Below are 21,010 nucleotides of genomic sequence, written 5' to 3'. Positions count from 1 at the left end.
AACTAATTAACTTCAAACTAAATTTAGGATTAATAATGAAATGGAAGAATTCTTATGCTTGCAAAACTAACAACATCTATCATTTTTATACCACCAGTGAAGTATACTTTATACTCTTTGGCCCTTCCTCTCATTAGCCTTGAGAGACATTTATTTACTATAAAGGTAAAGGAATGTTACATCTAGTGCTTTTCAATTGTTGAAGAATGTTTATTTTATTAGTGAAGAGGAAAGAGGTATGCAAACTCTTGAGCTTCAGCTGAATTACAAGATGATCGTGATGAGTACCTGCTGAAATCTGTGATACCTTGGCAGAGTTGTAACATTTGTGGCACAGTGTGCGGTCTCTTTAGGAACAACTCTTGAACTTTACCCTTACCTAATGGCATTGACGAGGTTGTCTGCTTGACACATGTGCAGTTTCCTAGACACCCTTCATTTTTTTTTTTTTTTGGCAAGTGCATCACAATGTCATAATGCTCATTGTCTTGATTTGTTGCCCTTGAAACCGGCTTCATCTTGGCAAGGTCACCGCATTATGTGCAGTCTTCTGACTTCAAGTGGTCTACTATACATTTGCATTGGTGAAAATATGTGTGAGGTAACTTGATTTGTTTTACTCCAGATGTAATATGTGAAAGACTCTTGAATACCGGACACCTGTATTCAGTCTCTTGCATGATGACCCACTATACCTTTTCCAAGTTCCTCACATGTGTGCGGTCTCTCAACAATCTTTTGACAACCTGCTATATCTTGTCATAATATTCTGCATATACTATTAAGCACACAGTCATGTACTCTTTTCTTGACAACCAGCTGTATCATGACATAGTTTCTCACACATAATTTGCAGCTTCTTTATGACCTGCTAATAGTTTGGCACTGTGGAGCATATACTTGCAGTCTCTTAATGACCTGCTATGTTTGGCATTTGGGAGCACATATATGCAGGCTTGATATGACACCTGCTACGTTTGGCATTGTAGAGCACATACATGCAGTTTCTTAGTGACCTATGTTTTGCATCAGGGAGCACATATGTCACATATTATTATGCAGTCTCTTATTCATGATCTTCCATAAAATTTGTGCAATTCCTTTATGACCTCCTATATCTTGGTTATAAATCACTTGTGTAGGCATTTGATGACCTATATTTTGGCAGTAGTTATTGGCTCACCTAAACCAAATGTTCAGGCTTAGCGATTGGCATAATGTGGATGGTCAGGTGCCCACAGTACATCGTCAGCAATTCACATAAACATCTTCTTTGAAACTCCTAGTCAGAATTACACCAAGCTCAGTGGTCTGTAGCATCCCTTTAAAGTCTTCACTTGTTTTGTTCAAATCCCTTTTAGTGGCTACTAAAGCTAAAAATAGAAAAATCTTTAAACAGCTTCGTCCTCGGTGGCTTGATGGATCTTCATTAATCGTAGTCTGAAGCTTGATTGTAAGGTCCTGTCCCAGATTTGTTCAAATTAGGACTTCTTTTCGGGCCCACTAGAGCTAAAAATAGAAGAAAAATCTTCTTTAAACTTGGTCTATAGTATCATTGTAAGGTCCAATCTTATAATTATGTGACATGTTCAAATGGCTGTGAGAGCTGGAAATAGAAGAAGCTTAACAACTTCTTCACAATAATTGAATCCCTTGATGAATTTTCATCATTTACAAGATCTTCTCCCATAATTTCAAATAGGGGCTGCTGTACCTTAGCAATGGTCATCATATAAGACTGTGCAGTCCATTAATGACCTGCTGTGTCGTAGCGCTTGTCTCACATGCTGATTCAGTAAGGCAACACACTTTTTTCATGGAAGACATTAATCTAATGCTGTGACTAGGCGCATGTCTGACATATCTTTGTTCAATACTATTCAAGGTATTTTGTTTTTGGCTTGTAATTATGCCATGGCAATAATTTTGGTAATTTAATTTGGCTTATCTATATTACCTGGAGGTGCTGTGGATTATATGTTCTGCAGTATTATACAGTCTGGAGACAAAAATTCCGATAGGCAACAGCTGCAGGAAACTTGGCTAACCATGTTTGCTGGTGTGTTTTTTTTTGTGATGCTTAACTACTTGATGGTTGTATTTTCATGATCAAAAAGAGTCTTTTTACTGCAGTTTTGCACGGAAATCTTGATGTTTCCAACCTGTGATTGGATGCAGCATGCGCAGCCGGGGGAGTGAGATCATGATTCAAATAAGCTGAGTGGTTTTATGAATGAAAAAAAAAATTAAAAATTCCAGATGAACGGATTATGCTTCCCTGCAGGAATTGAGGGGTGTACTGGTAGATGATCATGATTGATTGTAGGAAATATTCATAATCTATCTGTTATTCAGTCAGACTATCTGTTATTCAGTCTTTAACTCGTAAAGTGAATTATTTCTCTTTTCATTTCATAATATCATAAAATTATACTTGGTTGCTGCTGCACATTTAATGACTTCATTTCTCAAAATAAAAACACAAAATACTAGAATGTGACTCAGAATACTGCCTTCTCTCAAGATCCTATTAAATATCTTTACTGTATTACAGAATAACTAGGTTTAATTACTTTATGACCATTGGGGCATACAGTAATTTATTTATTTACTATAAAATCCAGGCCAGTTTATTTACTTGTTCTAAACAATCACTAATATCCCTACTTGAATCTTATTATATTATAACGGTCGCCAGCTAAGGTTGCCATCTATGGTCAAATCGACTTGACGCGCGTATTTTTGGTTGTATGTTTTGATATGTAAACCTGGTACATGAATAGGAGGATATGACTCATTCGGCAATCTTTTGTAATGCTCTTTTGACAAGCTGTTTAAATCTAGTAGCATGAGATCAGCCTTTTTTGTTATGGTGTTATATAGATACGGTATATTGACCTGGCGTAATTACCTATTATTTATGGAATATACAAGAAAATAATTCAGACAGTATTATCATGTTCCAGCAGAATTCATACACCCACATGATTTAGTTTTCTGAAAAGAATTTTGTTTATTGTTGATAATATTTCTTACGATATTATATTTTTAGAATATTTCTCAGTTTTGCATAAAATTTAATTGTACGTCTCAAGATGTTATGTTATTGCATCAGGTGTTTAGATTTTTTGTCTAATTGAAGATGACCTTAGAGCTGAGGTCATACTTAGTTTATTGTCTACACAGTCATGTTAATTACTGTGATCATAAAAAATACCGGTAATGTAGGGTAGGATGACGGTTAGATGACTAGCTGTTACAAATGGATGAGTTTGATTTTAAGCCGTAATCTTCCTTTTCAGTACTATAGCTTTGTGGTGATATTCTGCAAATATTCTGATTGATATTAAATTATTCAACAACCGCAAGCAATAAAAATTCTTTTACTGTTACGACTCTTAATCTCTATGAAATAACTAAAATAATGATGCAAATTTCTGAAATAAAGGTGCGTTAAATTTGAAGGAAATTTGCAGGGGAAGGTAGACCTGTTGCAGACATTTATTGTTTAATTGTTTTACCAGGTATGGATGAGTCATGCCATACATTTACAGGTTGCCGTTTTGAACCAATGTTAACACGTAGGTGTAAACCGTCTGTTATGTAAGACATGCAAAATACATGGAGCACATTACTCATGACTTCTAGTTAATGAATTTTGACAAATGTTTCAGAGTCACAAGCACAATTAACCAAATTTTGATAGTCTTACACTGTTACCAGCTCAGAACCAGTTAAAAGCCATGTTTATATCTGGCATCATTACAACATACTCTCTTAAGAAGGACAGACAGTCTGGTTGATTCTGTGGCCAGGGAAGTATTGGACATGAACTTTTTTGTCTTCAATGCAGGATGTTGAAGCCACATGCAGCCTCATAGAACAAACTGCTTATAAATTTGTATCATTATTATTTTCATGTGTAAATCACTGGCTCAGTGCAATTGTATTTTCTGTTTTCAGACATCGGAATTCATCACCTTCACCAGACCACTACAGAAATGGAGAGCCCCAGCCATATAATCTACACAATTTCCTGCCGAGTCATTCAACAATGCATTCACCACCAGCTCGCCCACCTCCCTGCTACCCACACTCGCGAGTTGAGCTTCATTCACCACATGAAGGGCCTCTCAACCTTACAATGAATAGTAGCGGTAATGGAAACAATGCCGGTAGTCACAGTCCTACGCAAAGCCGACCCTCCGTGATCACGTGCACAACACTACCAGATCGCAGATATGAAACAAATAGCAATGGTTCATCAAGTCCCAGTAGAAAAGAATCTTCAACAGGTACTGGGACATACGTACAGAATAGAGCAAATTTAATACAAAAAACAACATAAAATCAATGAATAAAATGCCTTATTAGTTGTTAAAAGTTTCTGAAGAAACAGTGATGCTTAGTTTAAATATATTTATATGTTTTAGTTCAGTTTGTATAGGCACTTGAAGTTTATCTGAATGGCCTTGGAAAAAAATTAGTTCCTTGGCAATGAGCCTCCACTTCTCTAGGGATTTTGTCACAGAGGTGCCTAGTTGGACAAGATATATTTTCTTTAAAAAAAATAGTAGGCAGGCCTACTTCTAACAGTGGGGTCAGACACATGAAACAATTCCATAGGAAAAGAAGAATAAAGACAACTTTTTGTCTAGAATTTAATAACCAAATAAAAGTCAGATGATCTTTCAAAGCATAGAAAACAAAGAAAAAGTAGGTAACTAATAGTAATGCAAGAAGGAAAAATAGTTGAAATTTTATGACAGACATGACAGAAACGGTATAAATTTATTGCAATCCTGTTGGGTCATTTGGAAAGGTTATACATTCATAAAATATTTCACTCATGATAATGTAATTAATGTTATAACATTTAAAATGAAATGTTTATTAGGGGCAATAACAGTGAAGATTAATTATATTGTTGGAAAAAAATTGTCTTTTAACTACTGGGTGATATTAATTAGCTTGTTGGCATTTAAGAAAATTTTGAGCCATGCCATGAGAAAACCAGCATAGTGGCTTTGCGACCAGCATGGATCCAGACCAGCCTGCGCATCCACGCAGTCTGGTCAGGATCCATGCTGTTCGCTTTCAAAGCCTGTTGCAATTAGAGAAACCGTTAGCGAACAGCATGTATCCTGACCAGACTGCGCGGATGCGCAGGCTGGTCTGGATCCGTGCTGGTTGCAAATTAAACCACTATGTTGGTTTTCTCATGGCATGGCTCAAATATTTAATCGTGATCTTTTTTGAGGGAGAATCTTAAAATTATTATCATTGTTTCAAGAGCTAAATTAGATATTCCCTGTACTTAATGCCTTGATATTTTGTTAGATATATATATAAAAGAAATTGAAATTTCTTGTCAGTAGAGTGACATTTGACAACACGCTTACGTGGGGGAGTATCAAGGTTTGATTGCGGCATGTACAGTTTTATTTGCCTTTAACATTTTGAAGGACAAGAACAGATTTATAATCGTGTTTTATAAACAAATGCACTATTGTACCGGTGTTCCAGCAGATGTTATATTAAAAATGGGCTATATGTGTAAACATTTTGTGACAGTTAATTTGTATGCGCAATTTATCATTTGGAAAAAGTGGCAAAAAAGTATCTTTTTATACATCCGCTCAGTGAAAAAATGAATGAGTAACAGTGGAAAGTATGCATTGAAACTAAGCGTATTAATTAAGTGGGCAACCAAGCAAAAGGTTCATAATGACATTTGAAACATGGCGGTCTCTGATTAAGCTGTATTGTGTTTGTCAGCCAATGACAAGAATCCAGATATAATTAGGTTGATGTTTTCGCCACAAACATTGAATTGAACAGTATCATTGATAAATTGGTTGTTAAGTATAACTTTGTTTTTACACAGATTGCCTTAAAATTATCAAATTGCCTTTAAATAAAATTTTAAGTACTTTTTGTCACATGGTGAAATTTGTTTGTTATACTATAATTCACTTAAATAATTTTTAGGTCATGACCTTAACTTTTTGCCATAGTAATAATGCAGTATTTTATCTGTACTGTATTTTCAGATATTTGTGATCCAGCAATTGAAGAACATTTCAGACGTTCACTTGGCAAACACTACCCTGAATATCTTACAAAGAATCCCTCAGTGACACCATCTCCTCCACCCACATTGTCTCAGACACTGCCTGTAGCCCCACCCAGACAGTCATCTCCTGGCGTAACCATGACATCCTCTCCACCAGCTGCTAACAAAAATGTCTCTATCACAGGTATGTAAATGACTTCTACAGATATGGAAATACTTGAGCAAAACATAAATCAAGAGGTTTGGAGATCAGTATAGAGGAAAGTTCTGTTCTCTGTGATCTCTGTAGTCATTCAGCCTCCACCCTTGGGAGTATAGGTTAGTACTGGTACAGAATCCAGGAACACCGGTGAGGTTAGGTGAAGACAGCATTGCATAACAAATACATGTGAAAAAACTTTTATAATCAGTATCGAACAAATAATAGGAATTTGTCAGTTAAAACTTTTCCATTACTGGAAATTCACTTTTACAGCTTTATTTTACTCTTTCTTGTTGCATCTAGTGCCAGAATTCATGTTTCTTCATTGAATCGTTAAGATAATTCACAAAACTGCTTCAAAATTTAGCAAAGGGACTTAATTTGCCAAAAAAACTGACACAGGGTGTTATGCCAGGTGCAGTGATGTCCCTTGTTCACATTTATGTAATACTCTGATCAATTTATTGGATAAAGAGTGAAAATTGAATAAAAGTAGTAACACTTGGTATTAATTTATATTCATATACCGGTAATCTTAAGTTATATAGACAAAAACTGTGTTGCAAGATGTTGCATTTTTCAATGATTTTTCTGTTGTATCCATAAGTTACTGTTACTGCGAGCAGAAATATGCAATCAAAATTTTAAAATTTACACTTCATAATACATTACTATTGTTCCATGCTATTTTGTAATAACAAATAAGCCCACTTACTTAGCTGAATAGGGAGAGTGCAATCTAAGGACGGCAGGGTTGTGAGTTTGATCCTCGGGCGAGGAGTATGTTCTCACCAAATTTTTGTGACGATTTGATAAAAGACATTTGTCTGAAATCATTTGTCCTCCACTTCTGATTGAAGAGGGGAAGTTGGTAGTTACTTGCGGATAACAGGTTTGTACTGGTACTGTGGTACAGAATCCAGAAACACTTGTTAGGTTAACTGCCGTTACATAACTGAAATACAGTTGAAAAATGGCGTTAAAAACAGTTAAAAACAAAAAAAGTAATAACAAACTTTTTGTTTTTCCAGGTTCTGTAGATGACCATTTTGCACGTGCCTTAGGAGGTAGCACATGGTTGGCACTGAAATCGAAGAATGATCAACCAGAAGTTCCTGCACCTAATTCTGTAGACGATCATTTTGCCAAAGCTTTAGGGGACACTTGGCTACGGTTGAAGGATAAAAAAGAACAGCCGAGAGGTCCAGGAGCTCACCCATTTCCTTTGTCTCATCCTATACCCCATCCGCTACCGCATCCAATCCCACGTGCACATTCCTTACCTCATCCCGTGCCTCAGAGGCCGACATCACCATCATCTCAATCTCACAGTGGGCCGTTATTATCCACATGACACATTTAAAAGACGGACATTTTCTGTGGTCAGTAATCTACAATCAGCCATGTGTTTTGTTCAGTAACATGGACGTGTTCTTCATATAAACATGTTCAGCAGGGGAAAAAACACAGAAATTTAGACTCTGTGCATATGGAGAGACGATTGGTGTTATTTTCCGTAAGGCAGGGCGACTGGACACCGACGATTGTGTAGTTAATAAAGCTAAAATGTGGGCGAGTGCTGGGCTTGCTGTACTTGGATAGTTCTGAGGGGTTTCTGATTATTTCACTGTAATGCAATTAGTTTAGAGAATATGCAGATATGCAAAGATTATATTGTTGCCATGTATGGGTCTGTTTTTTATATAATGAACAGTTTTGCCACTTTATTTTCACAGCAATAGTTGTTATTGTACACAAACTTTACTGGATTTTTAGAACAAGAAATGTGATAGTAATACCGGATTATAATTTTGTAATATCAGAGAAAATGCTGTTGTGTTATAAAAAATTATAATTTAATTGGTTTGAAAAAAAAAATGTATTTTTGTTGGATTAAGTTTATAAAAGGATATTTTGTTGAAGACTATACAGAAGGGCTTTTAACCCTTACCTTGCTGGACATGATTAATTCTGCCTTTGCGACCAGTGTAGATCATGATCTGCACTGTTCACCATTCAGTCAGTATCTTTTTGGTAAGCACCCCTTTTAACAGTTAATGATACTGTCCAAATTGAAAGATGGACAGGTTCATTATAGAAATTTAGCACGGTAAGGGTTAACTTCACTATAGCTATAGGCTTTTATGAGGATAGTGTGATCGTTGTATGTCTGTTCATCTGTTGCAGTAAAGTTCTTTTACCAGGGGCAGTTTTGGCCAGAATTTGTTTGAAATAAATTGCAAAGTGACCTTTAAAACTGAAGTAGGCTTTGTAAGGTAAAAAGCGCTACTACACTTGGTTAGATGTAAGGGAAACTGTTTTTAGTCAGACTATGTTTATGGTTCATTATGTATTTCTGTCATGTCCTTTTTAACAAACTGATCATTTCCAAGGAAAAAAAGTAGCAGGTCTAACTTTTTTCAGTGTTATGTAGTAAAGTATAGTTTGTTAAAACAGATGTCAATACAGTTTTTACCTGGATTTCTTTTTTTATTACTCTACAGGTATGTTTTTGCAATGCACATGTTTCAAACATTGTGAATAATGGAAACGTCTTAAGTAGTTACAGTTTATCGGAAAAGATGGTTTTCTTAGGGCATCTTCCACAAAAAATGTGCCTTAATATTTTACGTTTTGGTTAGATTTGCTACAGTAGTAAGGTTGCATTTTCATACCAGTATTTTTACCTGAAGGATTTCATTTTTTATTTCAAGAAGTGTCAAAAGTTCAAGAAGAGTCAAAATTCATGACATAGCAAATAATAGCTTTGTGGGGAGGTATTTGCTGTTTGGAGGTGTTAATTAACCCTTGCCCTGCTGAATTTCTATAATGAACATCTTTCAATTTGGACAGTACCATTAACTGTTAAAAGTGGTGCTTATCAAAAAGATACTGACTGAATGGCAAACAGTGCAGACCATGATCAGACTGCATGGATGTGCAAGTTGATCCTGGTCTGCACTTGTCGCAAAGGCAGAATCACTTGCCGCCAGCATGAAAAGTGTTAACAGAAGTTCTACCGTTATCTCTCAGGTGAGCATTTTAAATCCACTAAGTCCTTTTGTTTGTCTATTTACTTAAGATTGAGAAATTTTGTAAAGTTTTTTCTGTAAATGTACAGAAGTAAATAAAATGTACAAATGCTCAGATTCTGTTGTGATTATTACCTGCCAGTTAGTACAGTAGGTTGAGTACAAGACAGGAGAGCTTGATCATTGGACAAGGGAAATATTCTCCATCGATGATTTGACCGAAGATAATAATATGGCTGAAGTAACACTTGCCCCATGATTTAAATTGGGAAGTTGTCAGTTACCTGCAAGGAACCAGTTACTAGTAAAGTAATATTCAGTAACAAAGGCCTATTACTAAAAATTGTAATATGACTGAAATACTGTTACCATTGTTACTTAACCTGAAATACACTTGACATCATTACACACCTGAAATACACTTAACACTGCAACATAACTGAAATACTGTTACCGTCGTAACATAATGGAAATACTGTTACCATTGTTACACAACTTAAATATTGTAACCATCTTTACACAACTGAAGTACTGTAACCAGCATTACACATCTGTAATACTGTTGCCGTTGTTGCACAACTGAAATATTGTAACCATCTTTACACAACTGAAATACTGCTACCCCATTGTTGCACAACTGAAATACTGTAACCATCATTACACAACTGTAATACTGTTTCCATTGTTACACAACTGAAATACAGTAACAATTGTTACACAACTGTAATACTGTAACCATCGTTGCACAACTGAAATACTGTAGCAGTCGTTACACAACTGTAATACTGTTTCCATTGTTATACAACTGAAATACAGTTGCCTTCATTACCTAACTGAAAAACGTTTACCATCTTTACACCACAGAAGTACAGTGTCCATTGTTACACAACTGAAATACTGTAACAATCGTTACACAACTGTAATACTGTAACCATCGGTACAAAACTGAATTACTGTAACAATTGTTACACAGCTGTAATCCTGTTTTCATTGTTACACAACTGAAATACAGTTGCCTTCATTACCTAACTGAAAAACATTTACCATCTTTACACCACAGAAGTACGGTGTCCATCGTTACACAACTGAAATATTGTAACCATCGTTACACAACTGAAATACTGTAACTATCGTTACACAACTGAATTACTGTAACCCTTTTACACAACTGAAATACTGTAACCATCGTTACACAACTGTAATACCGTTTCCATTGTTACACAACTGAAATACTCAAACTATCATTACACAACTGAAACACTGTAACCATCATTACACAACTGAAATACTGTAACCGTTGTTAAACAATTGAAATGCTGTAACCATTGTTACACAACTGAAATACTGTAACCATTGTTACAAAACTGAAATACTGTACCATTGTTACAAAACTGAAATACCGTTTCCATTGTTACACAACTGAAATACTGAAACTATCATTACACAACTGAAACACTGCAACCATCATTACACAACTGAAATACTGTAACCATTGTTAAACAATTGAAATGCTGTAACCATTGTTACACAACTGAAATACTGTAACCATTGTTACACAACTGAAATACTGTAACCATTGTTAAACAATTGAAATGCTGTAACCATTGTTACACAACTGAAATACTGTAACCATTGTTACAAAACTGAAACAACTGAAATACTATAACCATTGTTACACAATTGAAATACTGTAACCATCGTTTCACAACTGAAATACTGTAACCATTGTTACACAACTGTAATACTGTTCATTGTTACACAACTGAAATACAGTTGCCTTCATTACCCAACTGAAAAACTTTTACAATCTATACACCACAGAAATACGGTGTCCATTGTTACACAACTGAAATACTGCTACCACATTGTTACACAACTGAAATACTGCTACCCCATTGTTACAAAATTGGAATACTTCCGAAAAAACAATGAAAGACTAATGTTATCAAACAAATATGCTCCTTGAATAAAATTGGATTCACAAATTCGCTGTTTTGGCCAAATATGTTACATGGCTTTAAAGGCTTATTGTCATATGGTAATCATGGGAAGTAGTGGAATAACATCATTTTTCTGGATAGCCGAGAAAGTGCCGAACTTCCTCTAGTCCACACTAACCAGATTTCTTGAAAGTTGCTAGAACCACAAACCTTCAACAAGCTAGTCAGATGGCTCGATATGAAGGAATTCGACAGGGGCAAGGGTCTCGAAATCAGCAGCCAAAACTACTAAAACCACAGAGGGCCCTTTGGAATATGTAACGTATCACAATGGGAAAAGGCAATCTTTTTCATTTTCATCATCAACTGTGAGCCATAAATGGATACAAACTTACATTTATGCAACCAGTGTTTTTTTTACCATATGTGTCCATCTGTCACACAAATCAATCCATTGATTTTGCTGTTTCTCTGATATGGTATATTTTAAAGTGCATATTGCCTGATGCAATATTCTTTTTAAAATCAGTTTGCAACATCTGTCAAGTTTGAAAAACAATTTAACAATATATAAACATATCCATGAAAACCAAATATGATATTGAGTACACAGGAGTCAAGAGTTGTGGAGATTTTTTACAAAACAAGAGCTGAACTTTTCTAATAAGGGGCATAATTTTGTCAAGTATAGTTTTCTGCAAGGTAACTTAGTTTACTACATCAAAGTGTCATATCGTGATTTACACCTTCTGAAAACTGCCTGAATTGTCTTAATATTATTCAGTTAGTACATTATTAAATCAACTGTGCTTGATATATTTTTATGAGTTCTGATGCAAATATTCATGAAAGTTGCAAGTGTTATTAAAAATTGATGCAGTTCCATGTGTAAGTACACTTTATGCATGGCAAAAATTTGGCATTTATAAACGTCTTTTTTGCATAGAAAGGAGTATTATTAGCCTGTACTTGAATTAGCATTTTAGAGCACTGGATCAATATAATATTTTTACATTGTTTAGATTTGCTTTCTGCATATTTTTAGAATTTTGCGAAAAAATATACGGAATCACAGTAATAATTAGAAATGATTGTGTTACTGAAGGTAGGTCACACAGTGCACATCAACAAACTGTCAACTTGGGCTAGGTGATACAGACGTCAATATTAATTTTGATTTATTAATACATTTGTAAATGAATGCAATACTAAATTTTTATTTGCATAATTATACTTTTGCATTATAAATAAAACACAAAACCACATCTAATTGCATCCTTATAACAATAAGCCGACATTGTCTCTTTGAATGTTTTCTTGTAAAAGTTGCATAATTTGGCAGCGTACTTAAAATTTAGCATACATGAATAAGCCAACGCATATCCACCGATTCCTTCAAAGCGCTTTAGTCAGTACACCACCAATAAAAGTACAAGTACAGTATCTATTAAAGTTTTATTTATGGTCTCAATTGAACCACAAGAATGATGGTCATTTTAGGTTTTGAAATGTTGATTTATTATTATAAGATTCAGAATTCCAGAAGCTTACTTAAAAAGATAATAAATGTGCCCATGTAAGACACACCCATAGGATCACAGTTTACAGACCCACTCAAAAACTGTTACTATATACATGTAGTAGTAATTTTTCTTGAAGCAACAGGTGCGCAAACTCAAAAATTTTGGCAACTAAACCACTGAACCACAGTTCAGCTCCTATATGTTCCATCCTGCTACTTGTTTGGTTTTAATTTCCATCAAAATAGCCTTTAAAACGTCAAAGGTTCTACCTGATGATGCAGGTGCCAAACTGTACCTACGATAATGAACCTGGGTGTGGGTGGCTTTGGTTTATAGCTGAAAAATCTCAATACCTCCCAAGCTGCATGTGTGACTATAAACAATACATTATGTATCTGAACTTTTAATACTTTACAATAACAAACTTAATTGTCTTTGTGATGATTTTGATTAAAACCTTTATACTTGTTGGCCTGAACTGCAGTTTGATATATCAGTATAAAAATGGCACAACATGAAACTAAAAATAACTAAAATAATGGGGATTTGTAACAAGTACCTTGCCAGTTCAATTGATGCATTTTCATATTAATCATTTTATAAACAGTACTAACTGGCCTGCAATTCAGACATTGTTTCAATTTTGCCCAATTTGTACTTGTTTCAGACAGGGTTGTTGCGTGCTTTATCAATTCAGAACACATGGGGCGTGCTGAATAGCCCAATCGAAACATCACAGTGCATTTTGGTGTACCAATCACATGATCGGGATAGCCCGGTGCTGTATGAATCAACCCCATTACTGAATCATGAATGGTTACCGTAACATGTGTGTTTAGCATACAAAAGTCATAAAATAGACAGGTGCCTCCATTTGAACATATTTTGAGGAAGAATTTTACAAAGATGCAATGCACCAAGCATAATGAAGATCTGCCAAACATTCATTTAAAGATATTTCTATTTTTAGCTCTAGTAGCCCTTATATTATACCAGATTAAGCACTTCATTAGTACATGTAGTTGCTTAACCCTGTTTCTGTTTTTAGCTCTAGTGGCACCAAAAAGCAATCGTGAAACATCGGGTATTTCCGTATTCCACATATAATACACGTCTATTGCGTAGCATAAAGGCCGAGGTGATCAGATTGCCCAAAAAGATGCCAAGTGCCCCAACTTGAACAAAATGAAGAGAGGACCTTAAAATGATGCTACATACCAAGTTGAATGAAGATCCAGCCAGCAGTTTATGTTTTTAGCTCTAGCGTCCTCTTCAAGGGGCCCCCAAGTGTCCACTTTTGAAGAATTTGGGACAGGACCTAATAATGATTTTCACAGACCAACTTTGATGAAGATCCATTATGCTGTTCATGAGAATAAGTCATTTTAGGCTATTTCTATTTTTAGTTCTAGTAGCCCCTATACTGGTATGAGGTCAAGAGGACTATGATACTGTATAGTGAAAGTAAGGTGAAGATCAATTAAGCGGTTCATTAGAAAACATTGCCTATTAAACAAGGCAGTCTGAAAGACAACTAAATCCCCCCCACTGCTATGGATAGTGAAAGGGTAAACCTTTGATTTTAGCTGTGACCTTGACCTTGAACTGACATGGCTGATTCATGAATTCTGCACAACGTCTTGATGAGATGATCATTTGACCAAAGTTTATGAAAATCCTTCAAGGGGTTTAGGAGATACAGAGCTGAAACCTTTGACCTTCAGTTGTGACCTTGACCTTGAGTTGACATGGCTGACTCATGAGTTCTTAATGAGGTGATCATTTGACCCAAGTTTGATGAAAATCCTTCAAGGGGTTAAGGAGATACAGAGTGGACACCAAATGGAAGGCTCAAACCTTCGACCCTTAGTTGTGACCTTGACCTTGAGCTGGCATGGTTGACTCATAATTTCTGCACATCGTTCTAATGAGGTAATCATTTGACCCAAGTTTTATAAAATTCCTTCAAGGGGTTTAGGAGATATAGAGCGGACACGAAATGGAAGGCTGAAACCTTTGACCTTCAGTTGTGACCTTGACCTTGAGCCGACATGGCTGACTCATAAGTTCTGCACATCGCCTTGATGAGGTGATCGTTTGACCCAAGTTTGATGAAAATCCTTCAAGGGGTTTAGGAGATATACAGCGAACACAAAATGGAAGGCTCAAACCTTTGACCCTAAGTTGTGACCTTGACCTTGAGCCGGCATGACTGTATCATGGGTTCTGCATATCGTCTTGATGAGGTGATGATTTGACCCAAGTTTTATAAAATTCCTTCAAGGGGTTTAAGAGATATAGAGCGGACACAAAATGGAAGGCTCAAACCTTTGACCTTGAGTTGTGACCTTGACCTTGAGCCGGCATGGCTGACTCATGGGTTCTGCACATCGTCTTGATGAGGTGATCATTTGACCCAAGTTTCATGAAAATCCTTCAAGGGGTTTAGGAGATATGGACCGGACACGATTTTGTTACGGACGGATGGACGGAAGGACGGATGCAGACAATTTCTATAATCCCTCCGCCACAGCGGGGGATTAAAAATCAAGCTTTAATGGCCCCTAAAAGAGGCCAAGTGCTCCAATTTGAAACAATGGGAGAGTGCCTTACAATGATGCTAGAGACCAGTTTGATGAAGATCCATCATGGTTGATGTTGTTTAAGATTTTTTCTACTTCTAATTCTAGCTGCCCCTAAAAGGGGCCAATGTGCCCTCATTTAATAAATCTGAATGAGAACCTTACAAAGTTTCTACAGACCAAGTTTGATGAAGATATGTTAAGCAATTCACAAGAGGTTTTCCTAATTTTAGCTCTGTGTACTGAATAAATCTGAGAATGGACTCTACAATGATTCTACATGATGAAGCTTGATGAAGATCCATATTGTGGTTCATGAGAAGCTGTTTAATGTCATTTATGTTTATTTCTAGCAGCCCCTAATAGAGGCCAAGTGCCTCCATTTGAAACAAGAGCTGTCCTTACTAAAGACAGCACGCTCGGTTGTTCTCAGTGCTTGACTCTGAATTAGAGTTTTGCCAGTAAAAACTTTATAAAACTTAAATCTAAGTTAAACAGATGGTCATACAGATGGAATAAGTGACAAAATAAAATGAGCTATCTATTCTACATATTGATTCCTATCTACCTAACATCCCAGCTGTCATGAAAAAAATCTTTTGTACTTTCATTAGTTATGAAGAATTTGTGACTGATAAGACAGACAGATAGACAAACAGAGTAAATAAGATAATGTGAGCCCTGCCATGAGAAAACCAACATAGTGCATTTGCGACCAGCATCCGCGCAGTCTGGTCAGGATCCATACTGTTCGCTAACAGTTTCTTTAATTGCAATAGGGTTTGAAAGCGAACAGCATGGATCCTGACCAGACTGCATGGATGCGCAGGCTGGTCTGGATCCATGCTGGTCGCAAAGGCAATATGTTGGTTTTCTCATGGCGCGGCTCATGTGCATAACCTCCATTTTGTTTCCTACCTATTAATCAAATTTTGTGAAAAGAAATCTTTTGAACTTTTCAAGTTAACATAAAATTCACATTTTTTTCATATTTTTGGTTTATCTGTTGCCATAGCAACCATTTTTGTCAAAATAAAATGATGGCTTTTTCTTAAAATTGCCATCTTCCCATGTCTAAAGTTTCCCGACAAAAATGTGTTGTAGCTTTTAAGTTATCAAAGAATACCTCTGCCACTTATTTGTCATGGTTTTTTGCCAACGCAACCACACTTTCCAAAGGATCAAAATAAAACGTCATTCATGGTCTCCATATTGCCATCTATCCATGTACCAAGTTTCATGAAAAAATATCCTGTTTTATATAAATTTTATTGTTTTTTGAAATATCATGTTTTTGCAATCTTTTTAGACTATTTGTTGCCATAGCAACAAAATGAAAGGAAGACATCTATCCATGTACTAAGTTTCATAAAACAATATTATGTCCTTTTAATCTTTATGCAGGATTCCAATTTTTGTGATTGACAGACTGCTAAAGAACTAACTATAAGATGCTAGAAAAAACAAGTGAATGAAGTATTGCCATGCCATACAAAATCCCCTACTGGAAGGTGACCTAATTTTCTCTACTGCAGATTAACATAATGATCTGATATCTGTCACAGAAAAATGGTCTTGATTTTTCCTTACGGCCAGTAATAAAAAAGTTACAATATAAGCTATTTATAGTAACAACAAAGGGAAGTAATTCTAAAAACAAGAGTGACTCATGATAGTGAACATTTGTCCCAAGTTAAACAAGCAAATTCGATGAATTGGAATCCCCCGCCGAAAGGGTCAGAGTTGAGAAACGGCAAAAAAATATAACGGCACCGTGTAAAATATGGAGTGGAGTCGTGGAGTGGAGTGGTGGAGTGGAGTCTGGAGTCGATTTTGGAGTCAATATTGGAGTCAATTTTGGAGTCAAATTTGGAGTGGAGTCTTTTTTGGAGTCAAATTTGGAGTCGATTTTGGAGTGGAGTCTTTTTCGGAGTCAATTTTGGAGTCAGTTTTGGAGCTGATTTTGGAGTCAAATTTGGAGTGGAGTCTTTTTTGGAGCCATTTTTGGATTGGAGGCATGGGGGTGATTTCTCTCAGGCCTGTAGTCACTAAATTTATGTAATTGTCTCTTATTGAAACAGTCTTGATTGATAAAATGGGTCTTAAGACAAATGGTCTCTAATTTTATGTGGCCTCTCAAGCAGGATTTTTTTTAAATGTTAAGGGATTTTGTGAGTGGAGTCTCATTGATGCTAAATGTTACTGAAGTGTTTGGTCTATATTAATTATTATTATCATTTTTGTGGTGAATTTAGGAATGGAATTCCTTGATTTTATGGTCGAGGAAAAAAAACAACAACACTGGTTATAACTGTTTTCATCACGGTTTTCCTGGTTATAAAATTTCTGTTAGAGTCTGTTTTAAGACAATGGTCATGTCATTATTGGTAATATTATGGATTACCAAGGGTATTAAAGTCCCAGAAACACTTTGGATATTATAATTTCAAGTAGCATTTATTTCACGAAGAAAGAATTCAAAGATATCAGCCTCTCTACAGATCTTGTTCAGTCTTTAGCATTGTTTTCATAAGAACGTCTGTAGAAATCTGATCAAACCATTAAATTAAGCATAGAAATTTCCATTTTACGTTCACTGTATTTACTTCAAATATACCCAAAATGCACCATTTGCTGTTCTATTTTAAAAAAATCTTGGGGGAGGATACCCCCGTACCCCCAACACCACCCCTGCATACTATGAACAAGGCCCTGGCTACTCGCCTGCAATCTTTATAGCTGACTCGAGAGTAACATGGATATTTATAAATTCTGACCTTGTTATTTTCTCAATAGGCCATTCAGTATTTGATATAGGTATCGTTTATAAATTTTGAATTTTGACCAGCGAATGGCTGATCATGGTCTGCATTGTTTGCAGAAGGCAGACCTATTTACATGTTTACTATTTAACAGTCTGAACTTAAAATTTACAAAATGCAAATCTTTAAAAACGCAGATGTTTTGTTTTTATTCATAGTTGAGCCACATCATGAGAAAACCTACATAGTTTACTGCATTTGCATCGAACTAGATCAGCCTGCACTATTCTCATTCATCTGATGTTCGACATGGTACCCGAGAACGGTGGTAGAGTTCTTGTATGCGAGAATGGCCTGCACAGGCATGAAGTTGATCAGAATTCATATAGTTCATTAACAATTTGTCTTACTCGAATATGGTTTGAAAGCAAATTTTGTATGGAATGAGCAGACGAATCAAGAACCATACTAGTGCAAATGTATTTTTTTTTTTGTTAATTGTACTATTGTCTATTATAAACATATGCATAACACACAGTATTCTATCCTTTATTAATTTCATCAAGTAATATCATGTCTTATTATGTGTCTCATTATATTATGCCGTTTGTAGTAGATAGTAAATATTTAATTACTTAAGTTTTTTTTCTTGTTTTCATTTTCCGGATTCATTTTAAAAACTTAAAACAATACTTTCTCATTATTTCACATTTCAAGTTAGAAATGTTTATCAATTCTCTCTGAGTAATCCTCAGGCAACATCTGACCCAACATCATAAATAACAAACCATGAAGGAACTAGGGGTCAAGTCCTGATAAGAATGAGATATCATGCTGAGGTGCTGTACCAATACCTTCTTCAGCAGAATTTTGTAGAAATCTGTCATAAAGTAGAGAGTGATTTGTTGTAATTAACTATCCAATGTAATGGTAAGTTATTCTTACCAATCTGATAAGGGTCATTTGAGAAAACATCAGTAACTGTTATTGTTATTTCTAGAGGAGTATGATATTGAGCCCATTCATGATTCAACAGTTTACTAGTATAATCATTAAGTGTGAAATACTTACGTGGATAATTATTTGGAGGTGACATATAAACGTAGGATCATTTAATGAATTTTTAGGTTTTATTAACTATTGAACTAGTTCAATTAATGTTGTTGAGGTCAGTTTTTTTGACTCCAAAACTGACTCCAAATTTGACTCCAAAAGTGACTCCAAATTTGACTCCAAAATCGACTCCAGACTCCACTCCACCACTCCACTCCATGACTCCACTCCATATTTTACACGGTGCCAAAATATAACCAGCAAAAAGTTAAGGATGTTACCAAGAAGCAAATAATTTCATTAGTCAAAATCAAATTAAAAGAAAATGAATGGTTTGTTTGGGTGGGGGTGGGGTGAGGATACAACAGTTTACATGTTGATTATAAATATTGATAGAAAACAAAAAATGAAAAATTGGAGGAGGGGGTGACCAAGGTAAGGTGGTGACTAGGTGTAGGTACATAACATCACATGTTTATAATAAATGTTCATGGAAAAGAATGAAAGAAATTTAATGAAATTCTTCCAATTGTTTGGTTTGTTATGTACAGATCTGTGGATTTTTAAACAATTAAAGGGCAATAACTATATGGAAAATTGACCAATCGAAAAAAAACTTGATGGGCATCGTCGCAGTATCTTGGTTCATGTCTATTTCAAGTTTGATGAAATTCTACCTGCTAGTTACTGAGAAATGGCTGCAGACGGACATTTTTCATTAAATCAAGGGCAATAACTCCGAGGGAAGTTGACCTATCAAAAAAAAAACTTGACAGGCATCAGCGCAGTATCTTGGTTCATGTCTATTTCAAATTTGATGAAATTCTACCTGTTAGTTACTGAGAAATGGCTGCAGACGGACATTTTTTATTAAATCAAGGGCAATAACTCTGAGGGAAATTGACCAATCAAAAAAAAAACTTGACGGGCATCATCGCAGTATGTTGGTTCATGTTTATTTCAAGTTTCATGAAATTCTACCAAGTAGTTACTGAGAAATGTCTGCGGACGGACGGACGGAGGGACTGACTGACTGACAACGCCATTTCAATACCCACCTCCCGATTTCATCGGCGGGGGATAATTAAAATCCCTCCATGCATGAAGAAGAAATGCTCTGGACAAAGTCATTCTTGAGTTTGACCTTTGACCTCTGTGACCTTGACCTTTAAACTAAGGTCCCTGTTTTTGCACATGACATGTTGTCTCATGTAGGGGAACATTTATGCCAAGTAATACTGTAATCCCTTGATGGATGACAGAATTCTGGACCAGACAGGAAAAGAACCCTATTGATCTTTGACCTCCAATTGTGACCTTGACCTTTGAGCTAGGGGTCCAGGTTTTGCACATGACATGTCGTCTCATCATGGGGAACATCTGTGCAGAGTAATATTAAGATCCCTTCATGGATGGCAGAGTTATGGACCGGACAGGAAAAAAACCTTTTGACATGTGACCTTGACCTTTAAGCTAGGGTTGTGGACTTGCGCATGACACATCGTCCCATCATGGGGAACATTTACACCAAGTAATATTGTAATCCCTTGATAGATGACAGAGTTCTGAACCGGACAAGAAAAAAAACCTATTGACCTTTGACTTCCAATTGTGACCTTGACCTTTAACCCAGGGTCCTGGTTCTGTGCATGACATGTTGTCTCATCATGGGGAACATTTGTGCCAAGTAATATTAAAATCCCTTAATGAATAACCAGTTATGGACCAGACATGAAACAGACCCTGTTCATGCCATTTTAATATTTGACTGCCATGTGTGACCTTGAACTTTGAGCTAGGGGTCAGAAAGTTGTGCATGACACATTGTCTTATTATGAGG

General features: G+C 35.9%; 1 protein-coding gene across 2 annotated transcripts in view; it reads left to right on the top strand.

The window, feature by feature from the left end:
* LOC128547918 (transcription cofactor vestigial-like protein 4) overlaps nt 1–9,425 on the top strand; it is a 35,404-nt gene extending 25,979 nt beyond the window's left edge. For both annotated transcript variants that reach the window (XM_053521806.1, XM_053521805.1), the window contains exons 3-5: nt 3,964–4,295; nt 6,054–6,260; nt 7,310–9,425. In XM_053521806.1, coding sequence (XP_053377781.1) covers nt 3,964–4,295; nt 6,054–6,260; nt 7,310–7,632 — 862 coding nt within the window. In that variant the 3' untranslated portion in view covers nt 7,633–9,425. The remainder of the gene's footprint in view (nt 1–3,963; nt 4,296–6,053; nt 6,261–7,309) is intronic.
* Nucleotides 9,426–21,010: the final 11,585 nt, after the last annotated feature.

This window comes from Mercenaria mercenaria, chromosome 13 (assembly GCF_021730395.1).
Source record: "Mercenaria mercenaria strain notata chromosome 13, MADL_Memer_1, whole genome shotgun sequence".
NCBI lineage: Eukaryota > Metazoa > Mollusca > Bivalvia > Venerida > Veneridae > Mercenaria > Mercenaria mercenaria.
Note: the sequence above shows the minus strand (reverse complement) of the source record. Positions and strands in the feature narration are given on the sequence as shown.